Below are 23,071 nucleotides of genomic sequence, written 5' to 3' on the forward strand. Positions count from 1 at the left end.
CCAGCGCCACCTAGTGGCCAATTGGGATCAGGGGATGGGGACTGTCAGACAGGATCCCAATACCAACGCTCCTACTGTCCGATCTTTGCTGGTGGATGGCAATGTTTCATTGGGAGCCCCAGTCACCTGACCAGAGCCTACCCTGGTGGTGATGACGAATTCCTCTTTTGGGCTGGGGAGCTACTCTGGAGGGCTACGCAATTCATGGAGCCTGATCCAGGATGGAAGCCCTCCTGCATATCCATCTGCTCGAGCTCAGTGCAGTGGGCCTGGCCCTCACAGCAGTTTTGTTCCTCATCAGGGACAGGTCTGTTCTGGTCAGGATGGACAATTCGACTACAAAGTTTTACCTGAACAAGCAGGGTGGCACCCTGCCTCACCCTCCTCACCTTCCTCCCCCTTCTGCATGGTGGCGGTATTGATCTGGGAATGGGTCCTGACAGAAGGTGTCTGGATTTCAGCGGTCTACCTCCCGGTGGACAGAAATGCAGAAGTGGACCAGCTGAGCTGCTTGGGGTTCAACACCTATGATTGGGAGTTGCACATCGACTCCTTGTTTCCCCTGTTCCAACGGTGTGGATTTGTGGACCTGGATTTGTTTGCATCCCCTCTGAATTCCAAGTGCCCCAGTTTGCATCATGGGCAGGACGGGGTCAGGGGTCTCTGGGAGATGCCTTCCAGATCTATTGGCACGGCCGCAGGTGTTATGCGTTCCCTCTCACCCCTCTGCTCCAACGGACCCTCTGCAAGTTTCGGGCTTTGGTGGGTTGCAGCCTCATCCCGATTGCCCCCCACTAGCCTTCGAGACCCTGGTTTTCGTATCTGCTGCAGTTGTACTCCCAGGCCCCCGTCCACCTTCCGATCTCAAGCAGGGAATTCCTGATGCAGCAGTTCGGGGCAACGGACCATCCGGACCCGGCCAAGCTGGCGTCATGGTTCCTGACCAGCTGAGGCTTCAACATGCTCAATTTTCAGATGACAACTGGGACATCATTCAGCAGGCCAGGAGGCCCTCGACTCGGTTCCCTAAAAGAGCAAATGGACTAGGTTCTGCCATAGGGCTCATAACAAGGGTCTGGACCATGTCACCTGTCCTCTGGATGATGTACTAGCTTTTTCAGCACACCTGGTTCAATCTGGAGTTCAGGTGGATATGTGCTGCACTTACTTGGCGGTGATTGACAAAAATTCCCCTGAGCATGTTTTCTGCGGCTGAGCCAGTGGTCAAGACCCACCTTACAGAGTTGTCTAGGCTTTTTCCACTGAGCATTGGCGGCACCCGGTCTGGGACTGCAATGACAATCTTGCAGCGCAAGCCTTTCAAGCTGATGGCCTGTGTGGACATCCGCTTGGTGACACTAAAGACAATTTTACTGGTGGCTCTCACCTCTGCGTGCAGGTTTAGTGTGCTGCAGGCATTGTTCTCATGCAAGCCCTTCACCACCTTTCACAACAGGGTCATCTTGGGCACTCGCCCTAACTGCTTTCGCAAGTGGTCTCTTCATTCCATCTGAATCAAGAGATTTACCTGCTGGTGTTCTTCCCGAACCTGCAATCTGAGGCAGAGAGGGCACCTACATTCTTTGGATCTCAAAACGGTCCTCAAGTTTTATCTCACTCAGATGAGATCCTTCAGAAAGTCTGAGGCATTGTTCGTGACTTTTGGGGCCTCCTCTCCCGGTTCTCAGGCTTCCATCACCCGTTGGATGGTTCAGGCCATTTTGGAGGTGTACATGGCCATGGGCAGACCTGTTCTTGTGGGAATTCCTGCCCATGCGGTCCGGGCCAAGGACGTCCTGTTTCAGAGACATGCTTTTTGGGATGTCATCGGCAAGGCGGCTACTTGGGCCATCTGTCAGCCTTCTGTAAGTACTACTCACTGGACATTAGCTCCAGGCGTGATACAATTTGGTCAGGCAGTTCTGAAGAACCTTTTTGATTTGTCCTAGATATGCAGTAGGTTATCTCAGCTCCATTCTAGGTTCTTGTTCGGTGAAATCATCCACAAGGCTTGAGGAAAGCAGACGAGACGTATGAGTAATAAAGTTCTCCAGCATGGGGTCTGGCATGGATTCACATGCTCATGAATATTTATTGTTGTCTAGCTAGGAATCCTTGGTAAAAGAAAAAAGTTTCAATTTCACTTCCACTTAGAAATTGTATTTCTCCTTTAAAACAATCTTTGTCCTATGGGTCATACTGCCCCCATCCAATGACAGTCCTCTCCCTGAGCCCCTCCTCTCGCAGTTCTCTTCTGATTTTTACCGCATGATTCAGTGTTAGGAGTCATCGAGTTAGCTCTCCAAGCTATTTGTATGTATTTTCGACAGAAAAAGTTCTATTTTTATTTCAAAGAAGCCTGTGTGCTCTTTTCTTCCTCTGTCGACAGCAGGGACCCGTTGTCTGTTAAGTTCCACACCCCTCAAGGGTGAAGATCCATCGAAGATTCTACAAAGTCTCTTGGGCCTACTTCATGCCCTCTGACCATCACTGAGAAGGAGGGGACGGTCTGTCTTCAGGCCCTGCGCCAAATTTGGGGTACGGAATGTGTTTGTGGAGGACAAGCACCAGCAATGCCTCTACTGCCTGCACCCGGACCACAAGGAAGTAGAGTGCAAAATATGCCTCGCTTTCTCCAAGAAAATGATGGACAGGCATAGTAGACTGGCGGCATAGCTTAATGCCAAGTCCTCTGACCGGTGCTCCGAGCAGCGTCATTCCTCGCCCAGGACCGGCCGGTCCAAGGAGCGATCTTCTAAGTCATTAGAGGGTGCCTCATCCGTGGGTGCCCAAAATAAGGCCAAGAGCCGCAAGTCCAAGTCCACCAGGTTTGCCACAGAAGTTGGTCCCAAAGTGGATAGGGCGCGCTCAGCATTACCTTCCGCCTCCATTACCAGCCTACCATCCAGCTCCTCTTCAAAGAGGAAGTCATCTACCACAATTAAACTACGTGAGAAATGGGAGAGGCCACGCAGCCTAAGCAGGTTCAACCGGCAACACAGGCAAAAGGCCTCATCAGCAACTACGTCGATGACTTCTACTACCACTGCAGCTACAGGCCCTGTTCCTATGAGGGTAGCTCCCACGGATCAGTGTTCCGGCCCACAAGGCACAACGCCGCCACAGTGACTTTGCCAAAGTCTACAGGCACACCAGAAGTGGTTAAACCGGCCAAGGCCCCCAGTTCATGACCCCTCAGGTGAGGAAAAGGGGGGTGGGGGAATGGGGGAATGGGGGAGGCCCCGAAACAGACTTCCCAGGCCGTCGCCCAGACCATGGACGTCCCATCCACGGATGACGAAGATCAAGAGTCCTCGTATACGGTCCACGCGGATGTTGAAGAGTACGACAATCGCACAAGTTTTCCTGTTTTGCCTCCTCAGCCGAGGGACATTTTCTTGGATATTCTGGTGACTACACTTCTGGGTGTCAGAGATCCCAATAAGGTTGCCTCTGGTTCCGGTACCTGTGGTCCCTCAGGTCTCGGTTCAGCTTGCAGCAAAGAAGAGGAAGCATCATCCGACGCCCCCATTTCAGTCTCCTCCACCACGTCGGGCCCCTTCTCCCTCAGCAGACTCAGACATCGTTGAAGCAGACAGTGAATCGCCACATTTGGATGCTCCACATAGTGTCCCCACTGGATGAGATGGGATCGTTCCACTCCATGATCGCCAGGGCCTCCGAGCTATTCCAGCTGGTGCCTGAGGAAACCAAGGAGGAGGGCTTCTTGTATCAAAGGCGCGAGGCCAAGAGGAAGACTATCATGGTGGTGCCTTTTCTGAACAATGTTTGGGAGCAGGGCCTGGTCCTCATGAAGAACCCTTGCACGGCTCCAGCCAAACGGGATAGGCTGGAGAAGAAATATAGGGTGCCAGACTCTGCACCCAAGTGCCGGAGGTCACAGCCATCGCCGGATTAGGTAGTGTTGGCGGCCTCGAGGAAACGGTCAGATAACCTGTCCTCGTCTTCGGTCTCTATGGACAGCGAGAGGGAAAAGGATGGACGCCATTGGAAAGAAGGTGGTTTACACAGCAGCATCCACTATCGAGGCGGCCAACACACTGGCGATCCTGGCCAGGTACAACAGGGAATTGTGGTACAAACTGGGACCGATCCTGGAGTTCCTACCCGACGATTGAGGCCATCGCTCTCTTCCAGGAATGTGAAGTGACGTTGGATCACGCCATCACTGTGGCATTGGACATCGACTACACAGGGTTCCAGCAAATGGGGAACTGTCTGCCTTCGTCTACAAGGTTGGATGAAGGCCACTAATTTCCGTCAGGATGTCCAAGCGAAGGTGCTGGACATGCCCTTCGACTGAGAGAATCTGTTTGGGGAAGGCTATCGTCTAGTCCCTCCAGGCCAGCAAGACGGATACGGAGACGGCCCGGTCCTTGGGCACTTTCCAGCAGCACCGCAAGTCTTCTTTTTTCGCTGCTCCAGGGGAAAGTCAAGCAGGTCTTCAAAAGGTTTTCCACGTTGTAACGACAGCCTTCCAGATCCTCAACGCAAGAAGCCACAGAGGCTGTTCCCAGGCCTACGATTGTGGAGGTCCGTGCCGCCCGCAGGGTAGGACGCCGGTGCCGAAGCAAGCCTGAACCGACTGAGATGTTGGCCCCCACTTGTGCACCCCGGTGTGAGGACGGCTGACGAGGTTAATCAGTGAGTGGAGAAAGATCACTGACATTTGGGTGCTGGACACTCGTGGGAGCTGGCTGACAAACACATGGAGACAACCATCCAACTATTGACAGATCTGGGATTCTCCAACTATCCGAAGTCCTGCTTAACACCATTGCAGAACAAGCTGTTACTCAGCGCCAGACTCGACACAGTGGCTTGCCTGGTGTTGCCATCGGAGGAGAGGATAGCAGCCATTCAAGGAATGGTGCGCACCGGCTGTTGTCGACGAAGACGGCCACTGTGCGGGCTATCAAGTAGTTACCGGGCAAGATGTCATACTGCATCTACCTCGTCCGTGTCTGCAGGTTGCAGATACAATCCTACAGGAATTCCTTGATGCCTGCTGGATACAGGTGTCTGGACAAGATCTCGCTCAATGTTTCCGTCCGCTCCAACATCACCCAAGGTACAACATTTCAAAATCCCCCATACCAGGAGACGGTCACCACAGATGCCTCCCTGGAAGGTTGGGGAGCGCACACCGGACATCTGTACAACAGGCTTGTGGCTGCCGGAGGAGAAGGATCTTCATATCAACATCCTGGAGCTATGGGCAGTGTTCTGGGCCCTCAAGTTGTTCCTACCGTCTCTGAAAGGCAAGGTGGTGAGGATCTTCTTGGACAACACCACCATGTTTCACATCAGGAAGCAGGGGGGCACTCTATCTCCAGCGCTCGCCAAGGAATCGCAGGACTTGTGACGCTGGGCCGTCAGACAGGGGATGTTCCGCGTCCCTCTCCACCTGGCTTGAGTCAAGAACACCATTAAAGACTCCCTCAGCAGGGAGCTGCGCTCCTGCTATGAGTGGGAGTTTCGTCATGATCAGTTGGACCCCCTATTCGTCAAATGGGGCGGACCCAGATCGATCTGTTTGCGATGGCGGTGAACTCAAATGCCAGAGGTTTGCCAGCAGATTCCACCAACCGAGGAGCCTTGGGGATGTGTTCTCCTTCCCGTGGGAAGGGCTGTTTCTGTATGTTTCCTCTGTTCCCTTTCTGCTACAAGTCGTCAACACACTCTGTGTCAATGCAAGATGATACTCATTGCCCTGACATGGCAAGGCAGATTAGGTATCCAATCCTTCTCAGCCTGTCGGTGTCACCTCCGGTCAGGCTGCCAATGCTTTCGGATCTTCTCACCGGAGAAGGAGGCGCAATTCTTCATCACGACCCAGGATCGCTGAACCTGAGGGCTTGGCTCCTGCAGCCCTAGAGTTTGGAGAATGAGTTGCCAGCGGCCTGCAGGGGGGGTCCTCGCCAAGGCCAGGGCATTGTTGACCTTGAAGTGCTTGAAGGGGAGGTGGGGTCTTCGAGCCTATGCATGAGGCCCCACTTAAGTTTCTCTTGTGGAAAACGGCTTTCCTTGTGGCAATCACCTCTGCCAGAAGGGTTGCTGAGATCTAGGCCCTATCCTGCAAGCAACCGTACCTGGCTTTCCACAGATTGAGGGTGCTGCTGCATACGGTTCCATTATAATTCCATCTCAATAAGCTTTTGGTGTTACCTATTTTTTTTTTACTGAAATCTTTGTCGCCGGCAGAAAGTGCCTGGCACTCGCTAGATGTTGCTCATGCCCTGAAGTTATACGTGGCACGCACAAAGAGTTTTCAGAAGACTTCACAACTGTTTGTGTACTTCGGTTCCGTGAACCATGGGAAGACCCTATCCAAGGCTTCAATTTCAAGGTGGCTCTCCGGCTGGGTCACGCACTGTCACCGGTTGACGAACCAACCTCTGCCCGGCCTTCTGAGAGCCCATTCCACCAGAGCGATCGCTGTGACGACTGTTCCTATGTGGTGTGCCCCTGCTGGACATCTGCAGGGCTGCTACGTAGAGGTCCACGCACACCCTCACAAAGGTTTACTGCATCGACAGGGATTCCAGGGAGGAGTCCAGAGTCTGCCAGGCAGTGCTACGCAACCTGTTCGCTTGAAGTGAGTCCGTTCCAGAGGTAAGGATTTTTGCTTCTGTTGAGCTTTGCCATCTCCTGTGGTTGTGTAATGTTAAATTGCTATGTATTTGTTATTCATGAGCATGTGAATCCATACCAGACCCCACGCTGGCGAAGGTTTCAGTTAGTTACCTGAAACTATTGTTTTCCAGCATGGGTCTGGCATGGATTCACATGCAAACTTTCCCTCCAACCCCCTCTGTGGCTCTTATTGGTCATACTGCCACTTTTCAGGCTTACCCAATCTGAAGATGGCTGCCGGAGGAGGGGCTTAGAGAGAGTACCGACATTGGATGGTGGCAGTATGACCCAGAGCACAGTGATTGGTTTAGAGGAGAAATACAGTTTTAAAGTGAAAGTTTTTTCTTTTACTGAGGATTCCCAGGCTGACGATGAGGAATATTCATGAGCATGTGAATTCATGCTGGAGAACAATAGTTACGGGTAAGTAACTTCAACTTTAATCACCGTAGTGACTAGAGTACTCAGTCCCCCATTTCCTCCATACGTCCCGCCCGCTTTCCCCCGCTAGTAGTCCAATGGCTAATATGTAATAAGCGTAGCCATGTATCTAAGCGTCCGATGTGTTTAAAGGGGACTGAGGTGAAGCGCCAGAGGGCAGGGCCTCAGCGGGGCATTCCCACGCCCAAGACCACGCCTGCTATTCTAAATTTAAAGGGGAAGCTCAATTTGTCACTGCCAAAGGTTCCGTACAGTCCCCATGTTGGGGGGGCGCCCACAAGGATGGAGGAAAGGGGTCTATGGACTAGGAGTACACTAGTCGCTACGGTGAGCAACTTTAATTTATGTAGAAAGGTTGAGTATAGGTGCACACCTCTAGTTCAATAAAGATTGTTAGGTAGTTTGAAGTTGTATTCAGATAATTTTAGGTGCTGGGGAGGAACTGGAGTCATGGCACAAAACCCCGACACATAAAACGAAAAAAGAAAAGGATTCAACCTAAGAATCCTCCCGTCCCCTGCACACTTTTGGGTGTTTGGATCAAGTCCAATACTGTGATTTGTATACATCAACAGAATGTTTAAGGAGTAATACTTAATACTTCATAAAAAGAAATGTCAATAGACAAAATTATACAAAAACATTTTTCATATCACAAATAATGTGGTTCAATTCTTTCGACATGAAATTTACAACATAAAGAAGCACAAATGGTATCAAAAGATCACATCAAGTTTGGAGAGAGAATTTTTTTTTGGAAAAGCGAAAAAGGATTTTTTCTGAAGAAAGAGATGTATACATATGGAGTCCAATTCACTTGGCGACGCGTTTCGAGGATACTTTCCTCTTCTTCATATGGCCCAAATTAGATTCTTAACACAAAAAGAAATCATTCATTCAGTTGCTTGTAAAAAACAAAAAACTATTATTCAATTTCAGTGAATTATACAGTTACATAGTATACATATGTAATATTCCATGACTTTTGATAATACTGAGTCTCCTCGTTAACCGAAATTCAAAATTACATAACTTATTCTTATATATTGATTAGGTTAGTATAATGTTGTTCATGAAAACATGAACATTGGCTCGGTACTCATCATTCTGTGGGACTGGCAACAGAGTCATTCAATTGCTGTTTTCAGAGTCACCGGTTTTAAGTATTCGTGGGTTGTGATAGAAGCATGAATATTGAATAGAGTAAGGAATGGTAAAAAATAAAGAGGAAATATATAATTAACTGTGTATATTACTGGTTCCAATCTCAAGCAAACAAAGTGTAAAGAGGGGATGACTATTGTCGATATTCAGAAAGCGCTATGTCTGAAAATGAAAAACTAATGAGCAAATATATTAACCTGAAACTAAACGAATAGACGTACCAAAAAATGAAACGAGATGAAATAAAGATGAGTGGTGAAATGGTCACGGTATAACTCAGTATGATGTCAGCGGATGGTGGCAGCATTCAGAAATCCAACCTATGTATATGGGTTTAGGAAATGGATCAAGAGGTCAGTAAAAGAAACTGGCACAGACAGTTCTGGTAAATAAATAAGTAGTTGCTATAACAAGTACCTCAATGGTGCGTCTAGCTCAGTAGACAGGTGGAGGAATATAAATTCAGCAGTATTGCTGTAGAGACGGCAAGTCCAGGTCACAGTGAGCGCTGCAACAAGCGTGCAAGGGCGCCTGCAGAGTAAGGGAATGTGGTTTAGGAAGTGAAATATCCTAGAGACGGCTACATGTCTAACATAAGTGAAAATGTGGAGACACTTACCTAGAGTGCATGAAAGAACGATCTGCGGGATCTATTTTCGGAGCTGAAACGGATTCAGGGTTCCGCGTCCTTCCATAGCAGCCATGGAGGATCATGGGTAGTGTCAGAAAAGAGAGGACTGGGATAACTGTAAAGTCAGTAGAGAAAGGACTAAAATTACTAGATAAAAGTATTGCCATTTTAAAGTGGTCAAAGAAGAATGGAACTATACTCACTGAAGAGTGGCAAAGATAAATTACTGTATAGACCAAATGGTCATAAAAGGAAGTCAAAAAATGAAAGAAGAAATGGTCATCCAAAATGTTAAACAAAGTAAAAAATGATGAAAATATGTCCCCTCCCGTAAGTAGAGGCGGTGGGGGAAATAGGAAAATGATAGATCTAATAGTGTTGTCAAGCCGTCAGAACGGTGAGTAGTCAAGCCAATCACGAATCAAAATTGTGGCTGATTCAAAGTTCAATTTAGATAAGTTAGAGCACAATTGATCATACTATGTACCTAATTTACGCAACATATGTAACTTTTGTTGGATATAGTCCAGCAGTACTCAGTTAAGTATCTACATAAATTCAGACACAGTTTGTCAATGTGAATCAGTAAAAAATACTATATAATCCAATTACATAGTAACTTCTAGACATGAATAAACACATTTGGTTCTAATTCCCAATATTACAGGTCTGTCACTAGTGTTGTATTGCTTCTAGATCACAGGAAGCAATTTAAGGTAAAGTCCTCGTTCAAACCCCAGGGCTGCAAGGAGCCAATTTTATCGATCCAGTTTGCCTCTCTTTGTAATAGGAGGGACTGGTAATCACCTTCTCTTGTGGGTCGTTTGACGACTTCAAGTACCTGAAATTTTAATTGTGCAATAGTGCTTTTGTGAATTGAAGTGGCGAGCCACTGGTGAGTACTGGTTATTGCATCTGATATTCGACTTGTGTTCTGTCAATCTCAGTTTGATCGGTCGTGTAGTCTGGCGTACATAGACTTTTCCACAAGGGCATTTTAATAGGTAGATCACTCCAGATGAAAGGCAGGTGGAGAAATGTCTAAGCTTAATCTTTTGTCCATTTCTCGGAGGACTACATCACCTTTAATCACGTTGTTGCAGTGTGTGCATCCCAAGCAGGGGAAGGTTCCCAACTTTTTAGTAGTTAAGAATTGTTGATTGTCCTTGGGGATTTTTTCTGCTTTCACAAGCTTATCTCCGATGTTCTTTCCTCTTTTTAAACGCATCATCTGTGGAGTAGGAAATCATTTTTGCAAAGTTTGATCGTTGTGTAATATGTTCCAATGTTTTTTTTATGCATCTTGAGATCTGGAAGCTTTGTCTGGAGAATTTGGATATAAACAGTGGAGTGTCTTTCACATTTGATTTAGTTCTTAGTAGGTCATTACGTGTAATTTCTGCGGCTTTGTTTTTTAATCGTAGTTTCCTCAATAACATGTTAACAGATTTTTTCTTGGAACAATGAGGTATTGCACGTGGGCACAAAAGATGATCCTTTATTCAGTATCTTAAGTTGCTCTGTTGTAAGAGTCTTGCTAGAGATGTTGACTACCAGATTATTCCCTTTATTTGTTCCTCTTTTTTGTTTGGAACTTTCTTTCTTCTCCTGGTCTTTCTCTTGTACCAAAAAAAAAAAAAAACCTCCAGAGTTGTTGGATTCTGTTTCTTTATTAGCTGGAGATGTAGGTGCTCTTGGTCTGGTGGTGTCCTCAGGTAATTCGCTGCCACTGGTCTGATCCGTGGAGGGTCTGATGCCAATAATTTGTTGCACTATTCAAGCTTCCATCCAAGAGCTATGCTTCAAAGCCTACCATATAGTCAAATCTTGAGACTTAAAAGAACTATCTCGGATCCAGAAGACCTGGACAAAGAAAGTACAAACCTTGTCAGCAAATTTCAAAATAGAGGATATCCCCCAGAGATCCTAGAGATCCTAGAAGAAGCCAAAAACAGAGCCGCAGAAATTACACGTACTGACCTACTAAGAACTAAATCAAATGTGAAAGACACTCCACTGTTGTTTATATCCAAATTCTCCAGACAAAGCTTCCAGATCTCAAGATGCATAAAAAAACATTGGAACATATTACACAACGATCAAACTTTGCAAAAATGATTTCCTACTCCACCGATGATGTGTTTAAAAAGAGGAAAGAACATCAGAGATAAGCTTGTGAAAGCAGAAAAAATCCCCAAGGACAATCAACAATTCTTAACTACTAAAAAGTTGGAAACCTTCCCCTGCTTGGGATGCACACACTGCAACAACGTGATTAAATATGATGTAGTGACTCATCCGAGAAATGGACAAAAGATTAAGCTTAAACATTTCTCCAACTGCTTTTCATCTGGAGTGATCTACCTATTAAAATGCCCTTGTGGAAAAGTCTATGTACGCCAGACTACACGACCGATCAAACTGAGATTGACAGAACACAAGTCGAATATCAGATGCAATAACCAGTACTCACCAATGGCTCGCCACTTCAATTCACAAAAGCACTCTATTGCACAATTAAAATTTCAGGTACTTGAAGTCGTCAAACGACCCACAAGAGGAGGTGATTACCAGTCCCTCCTATTACAAAGAGAGGCATACTGGATCGATAAAATTGGCTCCTTGCAGCCCTGGGGTTTGAACGAGGACTTTACCTTAAATTGCTTCCTGTGATCTAGAAGCAATACAACACTAGTGACAGACCTGTAATATTGGGAATTAGAACCAAATGTGTTTATTCATGTCTAGAAGTTACTTTGTAATTGGATTATATAGTATTTTTTACTGCTTCACATTGACAAACTGTATGTCTGAATTTATGTAGATACTTAACTGAGTACTGCTGGACTATGTCCAACAAAATTTACATTTGTTGCGTAAATTAGGTACATAGTATGATCAATTGTGCTCTAACTTAACTAAATTGAACTTTGAATCAGCCACAATTTTGATTCATGATTGGCTTGACTACTCACCGTTCTGACGGCTTGACAACACTATTAGATCTATCATTTTCCTATTTCCCCCACCGCCTCTACTTACGTGAGGGGACATATGTTCATCATTTTTTACTTTGTTTAACATTTTGGATGACCATTTCTTCTTTCATTTTTTGACTTCCTTTTATGACCATTTGGTCTATACAGTAATTTATCTTTGCCACTCTTCAGTGAGTATAGTTCCATTCTTCTTTGACCACTTTAAAATGGCCGTACTTTTATCTAGTAATTTTAGTCCTTTCTCTACTGACTTTACAGTTATCCCAGTCCTCTCTTTTCTGACACTACCCATGATCCTCCATAGCGCATGGCGTTTCCATGGCTGCTATGGAAGGACGCGGAACCCTGAATCCGTTTCAGCTCCGAAAATAGATCCTGCAGATCGTTCTTTCCTGCACTCTAGGTGTCTCCACATTTTCACTTATGTTAGACACGTAGCCGTCTCTAGGATATTTCACTTCCTAAACCACATTCCCTTACTCTGCAGGCGCCCTTGCACGCTTGTTGCAGCGCTCACTGTGACCTGGACTTGCCGTCTCTACAGCAATACTGCTGAATTGATATTCCTCCACCTGTCTACTGAGCTAGACGCACCATTGGGGTACTTGTTATAGCAACTACTTATTTATTTACCAGAACTGTCTGTGCCAGTTTCTTTTACTGACCTCTTGATCCATTTCCTAAACCCATATACATAGGTTGGATTTCTGAATGCTGCCACCATCCGCTGACATATTGAGTTATACCGTGACCCTTTCACCACTCATCTTTATTTCATCTCGTTTCATTTTTTGGTACGTCTATTCGTTTAGTTTCAGGTTAATATATTTGCTCATTAGTTTTTCATTTTCAGACATAGCGCTTACTGAATATCGACAATATTCATCCCCTCTTTACACTTTGTTTGCTTAAGATTGGAACCAGTAATATACACAGTTAATTATATATTTCCTCTTAATTTTTGTTTTTTACCATTCCTTACTCTATTCAATATTCATGCTTCTATCACAACCCACGGTTACTTAAAACCGGTGACTCTGAAAACAGCAATTGAATGAGACTGTTGCCAGTCCCACAGAATGTTGAGTACCGAGCCAATGTTCATGTTTTCATGAACAACATTATACTAACCTAATCACTATATAAGAATAAGTTATGTAATTTTGAATTTCGGTTAACGAGGAGACTCAGTATTATCAAAAGTCATGGAATATTACATATGTACACTATGTAACTATAATTCACTGAAATTGAATAATAGTTTTTTGTTTTTTACAAGCAACTGAATGAATGATTTCTTTTTGTGTTAAGAATCCAATTTGGGCCATATGAAGAAGAGGAAAGTATCCTCGAAACGCGTCGCCAAGTGAATTGGACTCCATATGTATACATCTTTCTTCAGAAAAAATCCTTTTTCGCTTTTCCCAAAAAAAATTCTCTCTCCAAACTTGATGTGATCTTTTGATACCATTTGTGCTTCTTTGTTGTGAATTTCATGTCGAAAGAATTGAACCACATTATTTGTGATATAAAAAATGTTTTTGTATAATTTTGTCTATTGACATTTCTTTTTATGAAGTATTACTCCTTAAGCATTCTGTTGATGTATAAAAATAACAGTATTGGACTTGATCCAAACACCCAAAAGTGTGCAGGGGACGGGAGGATTCCTAGGTTGAATCCTTTTCTTTTTTCAACTTTAATTTATGTCCCATAATTGGAAAAAAATCTTTGAACAAAAATACCTTTTTGATAGATTTTTTTGCCAACATGTGATAATGATGAATAAGTTAAAATTCCATGTAATTGGTGGTGTTTAGTATGCTTGATAACTTGACTTCTGTTCGATTACAGCGCTTAGCACCCAAAATGTCTCCTCCAACAAGTGATCCTATTGTTAAAAAATCCTCTTTCCTCCTTCCCCCAACCACAGGTATAATTTACATGGCACACACTGCAGAAGCGTTGGTGTACAAAGTGTCTTTTCTTAACTGATTCTTCATATGTTAAATGTCTGTGTTGTCTAAAGAAATCTTGTGAAATATTTTTCTTTCAGGCGATTCATGGGAGACAAAAATCAACAATATTTACCAACAGTGTTTTTGGTCAGTTCTATTATCTGGATCTTCCTGACGTGGTTCCTCTCGTTCCTGCCAGATATCCTTTTTAATTTAATGGCAAAGATTTGACCAAGGGGTAGGACCGAAATTGAATTCAGCAAAGCCTTTTCTAAGACTATAGTTGCCTGACTTGTGGTACAGGACTAGTTTCTGTGTTTAATGGCATAGAATAATTATGACAGCTGAGCCATTGAAAAGAGGTTTCTAAAATGACATATGATGATCAAATAATTAAGGAATACATGAACTACTGTAGGAGTTTGATGACCTAGCCTAGTTTGCTCCAAGGAGCACCCAGACTCAAAAGAACAGTTAAAACATCACAACATAGTGCATAGCGATTCAGTAATTGTCATACCCTTGCAAAGCACATTGCACAATCATGTTCTGTACCCAACCTATTACCATGTAGCTGTGATTACACAAAAGTGTGAATGCATGTACAATGACACAAACAACAATGTTGGGAGTAAAATAATATGGTCAAAAATTTAACAGGGTACATTTAGCCCTTGTATTAGGCTACGGGTGCATATAGTGTATCTATAAAAGAAAAAAGAAACTGGCAAAGCTAATGGGCCTGTCTGTTTTAGTGAAATGTGTGTATGTTGCTTTTGAATATGTGCTGTGTTTATGATTGTGTTCAAAGATTGACATGTAATTTCCCATGTCTGCCCATGACAGCCATGCTTAAAACGGCATGTGGTATGAGCCAAAGACTCCGCCTTGATGCTAAGCGCACAGTGCGATGCAAATACTTTCATATCTATTAAATCGGATCCATAGCACAATCCATGATGCAAAAGCTTTCGTATTTAGTCAAATGCATGCCTCGAGTGACCACCAGTCTGGCTTCAGAGCTGCCAGAAGCATGGAAACTGCTCTCCTGAACCCCCGTAAAGACTTGCTCACCCATCTTGACTCTAATATCTGGTCTGTCCTCATTCTCCTTGATCTAACCTCTGCTTTTGACACGGTCAACCATGCTATCCTGCTCAATCTTCTCCGCGACAACCTTGGTATTAATGATCAGGCCCTGGCCTGGTTGACATCTTTTCTCATAGACCAACCCTCTCAGGTTCAACTGGGGTCTTTCCTCTCTTCTCTCTCTCTCTTCTTGTGGTGTTCCCCAGGAGTCTAACCTCTCTTCCTGGCTCTTCAACCACTACCTGGCACCTCTTGCCCACCGCATCGCTACTTTCTGCTCCAATTTGCAATGTTATGCAGATGACACTCTGATCTCTTTCAGGCTCCCCTCAGCCACCTCTGCTTCTTCTCTCATACCAGACTGCCTAGCCGCAATTCAGTAATGGTGTGCTACCAATGATCTCTGCCTTATTACCAGTAAGACTGAGATCCTCCTCATTGGGACACCCGCTCCCTCGTTTCTTCCCACTCTCTGTCCGCCCACTCTGGGCCCTCTTCCTGCTCCTTCTGTGAGGCTAAGAACCTTGGTGTCATCTTCGACTCCACCCTCTCCTTCTCTCCTCCCATCTGACATCTCTAAGAAGTCAACCTATTCGCTGTGCCTCCTCAGAGGTATTGTTCCTTTTCTAACTTTCCCCACAGAAGCTCACTGTCTCCAGAGCTCTGGTCCTCTCTAGGCTGGACTATTGCAACAGCCTCTTTCTAAATCTTCCTTCCTCGACTCTTTGACCTTTATAACAAGACTTGACTGGTCCTTGGCCTCAAACCTGGGATTGTATCTCTCCAGCTGTGACATCTCTTCACTGGCTCCCCGCGGCTGGATGGATCAAGTTCAAGACCTTCTGCATCGTCCACAAGGCTTTCTGGGGCCTGGGACCGCTCTACCTCCAACTTTCTCTTCAAAACATCTTCCTTCTCAAGCTATCCGCTCATCCACCCTCAACTCTGTGGGTCAGACGCTTTTCCAAGCAGAGAGTTGGGGGCAGATCTATCTCCTTGACTGGGACCTCCCTCTGGAACAGCCTCTCTGCCTCTCTCAAACTTGAGCAGAACCACCTCAGTTTCCGGAAGCAACTTGTCAGGTCCAGTCTTGGATCTTCTTGCAGGAGTGATGCTGGCCCACCAGACCCCCTTGGTATGCCCGCTCAATAATCCTTTAGTAAATAAAATTACCAAACTGGCAAACCCAAGGGGAAAGGAGGAGAAAATAACTGCAGATCTTCACTGCTTCTCAAGACACTGGCTGTGGTTCCCAGAATAGTTAGACTCAATGGATGTTTATTCTCTGGAACTGGATTGATGAAGTTTCATCAGTATGATGTGTCTGTGAAAATCTAAACACAAGAATACATAGATTAATGTTACTCTATTATGTATGTAAATTACTGCTATTGATATTACTATAACCTATGATCTAGTACCTGCTGCCTATGCTTGATTGCTGATAGGCATCAATAATAAATAGATTCTCTTCTTATTTACTTTGGTTTTCTCTTGGCTAAAATGTTGCTGTAATTCAGAATTGATTTTGCTTGAAGATCAATTCCTAACCTTCAGAGGAAGATTTTATATAGTCTCTTTAGTCTTTTCACTTATCTTTTCTTTGCAGATAAAACACAAAAAAATGGAATAAATATTTATTCAATAAAAGGTTCATAAAGTCACAAAAATTATTAAAAGCTCTACTGAGAGAACTACTTCCAGCCTTCTTACTTATTTGTACTCCTTCGAGGGAAAGAGAATGTATCTGCATATAAATGAGTTCAAAGCTGTAGTCTTCTGATGCTCAGAAGATTAGTTTGAAGACACGACGCACTGCAAACAGAGTAACAGCTGATCTGAAGAACGTGACGTTACGCGCAACCAGAACAGAGTTGAACAAATGTAGACGCGAGGCAAAATTTAAAAACCGCGCCCTCGGGAAATATCAGGTAACACGACGCGCTCAACCGTAGCACTGGGAAAACGAACATACAGAAAATACCGGCACTCCGATACAACGTCAATCGGAAAGCTAGTACGCCCAACCAGGAAGTGAAGAGCTATAACATCGGGATGTACGCCACTACGCAAGCGGGTCCTCTACTCAAAATGAATTCAAGCGTTCAAATAAATATGAAAGAGACGCGTGTGTAAACTAGTAAATACTACGCAATAGATGTTAGTATTTCACGCGTAGGATGTCTGAAAATACTAGAACTTAAACAATACTAAATACCACACTCTAAGTATTCCTATATGAATTAACAGAATATAATCAAACACTTAACAATAGTTAATCGCACATGAATACGCTGGAGAAAAATAAAAACGCACATTAGTCTTTTTTCTCAACTTACACGCGCAGTAGAGTACAAGTCATAGTTCTTTTAAAAAAAGAATGCAGATAAGTAACAGTTTCTTATTTCTTAGAATATAAACTTGGCAGTGAGTTAAACCAAAGATATGAACATTTCACTTCAAAACCTTAGCTTGCTTCATCTGTGAGTTGTTCTTGTATTAAAATGATGACTTCTTCTTAAAGGAATTTTTCTGTAGTTCTTTAATTCTTCAGATATTCTTCTCATAAAGGATAAATCTAATTACTATAATTACTTATACTAAATATCATGGAAGCTCTAAAAACTGCAACCCTTCCTCAATGGAAACTGGAATGAAAGGCAGTTTAGAATTTTGGCGAATGTTCCAGACTACCTCACAATTCTGCTCCTCCAATCACTGTTGAATTAATGCACCCCCATCTTGGCTTGGGGAATTAGATACTTCCTGAATGATATTATTAAGGACATTTATTTTGATATTAACAAGCGTAATTCAGAACCAAACTCCAAACACCACTCAACCAATTCTCTTACATAAATATGTGCTAATGAAGTCTAAAAAATAAATATTTACTTCACTCTCCTTAATGAAGATTTTCTAGTGTCATGTCTCTTTGAACATCTGTAAATGTGCCATGGAATCCTGACACAACTCAAGACCTTCCTTTTCGCCTCGGCTTTCTCTCTTCCTCTCCCCTGCTGATGCACCTAACTGCTCTGCGCACTGGTCACCCTCTGAACTTGGGCCCAGGCTCCTGCATGTCCAGTTGCCCTTGCACTGCCTCCGGGCTCCCCAGCACTTATGGGTCTGTTACTGCAACCCTACAGTACCTTCTCTCTGCACTTATGAGCCATCCGCTGGCGGCACTCGTGATTTACCTGCACTTCTCCCCTTCCCTCATCCCGCACTTGCACAATCTGAATGACACAAGGCCTAGTAAGATCGTTATTTTGTCCTCCCTATGTTTCCCCTTCCTTGTCTTGTCGCACCTAGAATAACTATTGTACAGGTGCGTTATAGATACCACGTCATATATCATATCACTCTGAACATGGTTCCAGGGGTGGTAGGAGAATTACTAGCCACAAAAAGGTTATGTCGATGTTGAAAACGTATGCAATTGTGACCTAACCAGTCTCTAGGGCCCAAGTGGACTGAGGGGGGGCAGTTCAGGGTCAACAGTACCAGAATTCAGTTCTTCTTGGGCGCAGAATAGGGGCAAATGTGGTCTTTCTGTACAGCAGAAGGGGTGCTCTCAATGATGCTGGTCAGGGTTCCCAGGATTGCTTCACAGTTGAGCCAGGCGAGGCATGCTTTAGCTGCTGAGAGGGCTTGATGAGTGATGCAACAGTGGTTCGAATGACAGGCAACGGTTGGTGAATATGGGGGCGTCGAGGTGCAGGTCGATGATGCGGGCGTTTAAGGGCTAGCTGGGCTGCGCCATGGTTGTAACCCCTGGTCCGAGTCAGTGTATGACTTTACAATGATTCGGATTGGGTCCCTTCATCGAGCAGTTGATTCAGGCCTAGCAGGTGACCGGCCTAGATGGGGCATGAGGAAGCGTCAAGCTGGTTCGAAGTTCAAGCAATAGTTCGACTTGAGGGAGAAGCGCAAAAGCCAGCGCTGGCGCCTTCCCTCACGTTAATGGTGCAATAAACACAGAGCGACTGGTTTGGTATTTCAGAGCTATAATTGATCCGACCCTCGAGCTACTGTGAAGCCCGCTTAGGAGGTCTCGAGGACAGGATGGTTCTGTTCAGGGTCTGCCTTCCAAGCTTCAGGATATTCTGGCACAAAGTGGTAGTTTCTGGTCTACTGCAAAGGTCACTCCCAAGGTGTCTTGGGAGTGGGTATGGGGCAGACTTTCCTTCGGCCATGGACAGCTCCTTCATCTCAGTCTGAGGGCTTTGGAAAGCACTACTTTCCCAAAGGAAGTCCAGTGAGTTCTTCTCAGGTTGAATCTTTGTATCTCGAGAGGATCTGAGAGTATCTAAGAGAATCTAAAGAACGGGTGGGAGACCAATTATTTTAAAGGCAAACGTCCACAGATGATTTGACTAAAGCTAGCCTGTCTTACTGGTCCAATCCCTGTTCTTGAACAGAGTGGGCTTTGCCCTTCTGGTGTCACACCCAAAGTGCTTTGCTCCAGAGGAAGTAGAGTGGACAGGAAAGAGACCGAGAGAAACAAGGTGGTTGAAGTCTCCTTCCATTGACCAGGACCTCCTGCCTACTCTGATCCCGCCCACTTCCCTTCCAACTAAGAACAAGGGCCCTGAGAGGGGCAGCAGCCTGATGCGAGGCTACTTCTTTTGAATGGGTGTGTTCCTTTGATGCCCGGGCCCAGGACAGCTGCTTCTTTCAGAGGTTATTACCTGCTCTCTCAAAGAGATCGAAGAAGAGCCATGGCTCTCCAGGTTCCTGTTCTGGCATTTGTAAGTCTCTACCCGGCTGGTCAGAATACACAACACCTTCCACAGCAGAACTGACAGACGTGCCATATCAATTGGAATGTGGTGGCCATGATCAGAAGTAGTACCGTGCACCATGCCTAAACTGAGGCTTAGCTTTATATAGTTTACCCTGCCACCAACATGGGTTACTCATGATCATCGTAGCTTTGGTACGGGGGCATATCTTAAATGCTGGTCCTGTTCAGCAGAAACCTGGCTATCACTGCAGCTGTCAAATGGGAATCTTCGGACCTTTCAATCTGCTCTGCTCCACGAGCAGAGCAGGCGCTGCGGTTAGGCTACAGATGCAGAAGGGCACAATTACACTGATTTTGGCATGGAGTTGAGAAAAGGGGAATCCGGTTGGCAGATTACCCATCTGAAGATGGAATTACCCACATCATTTTATGTATTAACAAAAATCAAAAAAGCCAGGGCTTTGCACCCCTGCCAGATGGCAATTCTTGTACATTCTAAAATGCAACATATGTCATGCTCAGGAATTGATTAATAAAAACAGGACATTGATCAAAGAGGACACATCAAAGATACATCTCAAAGAATGCACAAATTAAAGTAACAAAGTGATGAAGAGAGAAATGATAAGGGGGCTTTAAGAAACGCTAACATCACTTCCCATTGCATATTTTGCATAAACCAATAGATGGGTGACACTGAGAAATGTAGCAGCTATTATTTATCTTTCAGTGCTGTTCTTGCTATAAAAGATAAAGGTGTGAGGAAAGACATGCACAACCACTAACTAGACCAGTGTCATGATGACGCAGTTTTGATTTACATAACTAGTTCTTTTTATTGCATGTATGTTGTTTAGTAGCACAGTAAGTGCTTCTACCAACAGATTGTATATACACAAATATAAACCCCAGCACACGAATACAGATCTCTGCAACAAGTGCTTAACTCACCACGTTATCTTCTTCAGCATGGTGGAATTCAAACTTATCAATAAAATGTTAATTTTACCTTTGATTTTACCTTTGATTATTGCATTTTATTAATATATTCCCAAAGAAAGATGTAATCGACATAAAGGTTGTGCTGTAGTGAATGCACAAACTCTGTATTTAGAGGTTCAGTTGATCCGATCTGAGCTTGGTTGCAATACCTCATCAGCACACTATGCATTATCATGATGTGTTTGTCTTTAAAAAAAGTGTAACAATGTCTTTACTTGGTAGCCACGTGGAGGCCCACAGTGCAACATCCCAATGTATGCCGACAAATAGAACAGATTTGTCCTGTCTGTTATCACTCTCCTTTTGTTGTCGGCCATCACCTTAGCTAGGTGCTGATTGAGATTTACAAGGTGCTACGGTGTGGATGCCAGCCCTGCATCAAAGATGAACTGTAACAGGCATGCTGCAAAGTGCACACTCACAAAGAAATAAGCATGTTAGTGTTTTATGTTTTTCAAAATGATTGCCAACATTGAGCCTTGGGGGGACTAATCCGAGATTGCAACTGGTGTCTGTTTATTGTAATTTGTACAGCACCTGCTGCAAAATTTCAACAGGCACACAATTGACCGGTGTAAATGAGTGTCCATGTACAACACGGGTGTATGGACACTTCCATTTACACCAAACAAGGCTTCTTGTGGCACTCCTCCAGTTTAACGGCACCAAAAGGGTACTGTAAATGTGCGCTAGTTTAGCGCACATACTAAACTGGAGGAGTGCCACAAGAATAGGCTTCCAAAAAGCCAGTTTACGAATGTGGCGGTTGCTAGGTTGGTTTCCAACCCATCCTAGCAACCGCCACATGTATTCCAAAAGTGGCGCATTCCTTCCGACTTCGGAAGAATGCGCCACCTTCAGAATAGGTGTTAAGTACCGAAAAGGTCGTTAAGCCTTTTAACGTCCTTTTCGGTACTTAACACCTACATGAGAATAGGGCCCTCCAGTATCTGAATGAGTGAGCATTTTCCCGGCCTATGTTTGGTACAAGGCTCTACACAAACTATTAGTAGGCAGACAGAATTTAGCTTATACAGCATGCTGTGTGAAAACTATACTCAGTTGCTTTCAGAATTGGTGCCCTCTCCAGCTATACAACCCTGCTTTCTGAAACAATACACTTATTTACAGACCCCATGGATGAAGGAGCCCCTCTGTGTGCTTTGCAGAATCAAGGGCTCAGGGGGGCTGCCACAACAGAAATATTTTTTACTAAACTGAGGACCTGCCAAGGCCTTCCTCAGGCTCTGTCCCCCAATGGGATACCACATTTCTTCCTCAGATAAGCTTTTTTTTAAATCTGAGTCATGTTGGGGGGGGGTTTCAATGTTCAGCTGAACGGTACTCATTTTATCTGCTGATGAAAGCCTGAGTCAACCTTGATGGGGTTCAGAAACGTTGTCCTGCAGGTTAAAGAGCTCAGCGCCACATTTCCTTTAACTGTGTGTATGTGTTTGTACTGTGAGCAGGTCATTACAACTCCTAAGTAATGTAAAAGGTGAACTGTTACTACCCATCTCCCATATCCTGCCAGACAGAAGCTGTTATTTGAGATAGATGGCAGCAGGGCCCCCTCAAACATGTGCTACTGCACGCATAACAATCTGGCCTTGGGGCTGTTGATGCCAAATTATAAATGATGGGACGATATTAGCACATGGCAGCACAGCAGCTGGCGGCTATAGTTTTACATCACATTTTACATAATTGCACTTTTAGACACGGGGAGATACAGAAATTGATCCAGAATAACACTTGGCTGATCAGGTGCTGAAGCTAGGATTTAAATCAAAGTGCCCGTGTGCTAAACTCAGTCACGTGGATACTAGGCCGCAGATCCCAATTCGTTGTCACTCGGACACGTCCGTAGACGCCAGAACTGCTATGCAAGTAATAACCTAAAACACCTGAGGATCCCCCACTCAGTGAGGCTGCCTGCGAGATCTGGGGCAGTTTGCACCTCAGTCTGGCACTCTCTCCTTGTGATGGCTCTGCATGGATGACGTATGTATGTATTTTCTCCAATCTGATGACTACTCCTCTCCCTCGCCTCAAGCCTCGAGGACGACTTCCTCAGGCTTCTGGCTGGCTTGCCTTCTGTGACAAGTAGCAAAGTGAAATTGCTGATTGTGGGGGGCACACAAACAGTAAAAGTGGTTGCGACCTGATACACCACACACTGAGGGAGGGCAGAAGCAGAGCAGCTGCCTCAGGCAATTTGCTGCAGTGTGCCTCACGAACAAGAGGAAAGGAAGCATCCATTCCAAGACGGGCAAGAATCGGGACAGAAGCCAGGGCCTACTGCCTCTCAGTGTGGACCCTCGTGATGCTTGGCTCTAAAGCATTCACAGGTGTGCACCCACAGCCACACCCAGCCATC

The 23,071-nt window shown here is 44.9% G+C and overlaps 1 protein-coding gene across 2 annotated transcripts in view; it reads left to right on the forward strand.

Moving 5' to 3' along the window:
- Nucleotides 1–23,071, forward strand: part of ZDHHC13 (zinc finger DHHC-type palmitoyltransferase 13) — a 1,364,100-nt gene that overhangs the window by 968,320 nt on the left and 372,709 nt on the right. For both annotated transcript variants that reach the window (XM_069623461.1, XM_069623462.1), the window contains one exon: nt 13,949–14,049. In XM_069623461.1, the coding sequence (XP_069479562.1) occupies nt 13,949–14,049 (101 nt within the window). The remainder of the gene's footprint in view (nt 1–13,948; nt 14,050–23,071) is intronic.

The sequence above is a fragment of the Ambystoma mexicanum genome, chromosome 11 (genome assembly GCF_040938575.1).
Source record: "Ambystoma mexicanum isolate Mex_15411 chromosome 11, UKY_AmexF1_1, whole genome shotgun sequence".
NCBI classification, from domain to species: domain Eukaryota; kingdom Metazoa; phylum Chordata; class Amphibia; order Caudata; family Ambystomatidae; genus Ambystoma; species Ambystoma mexicanum.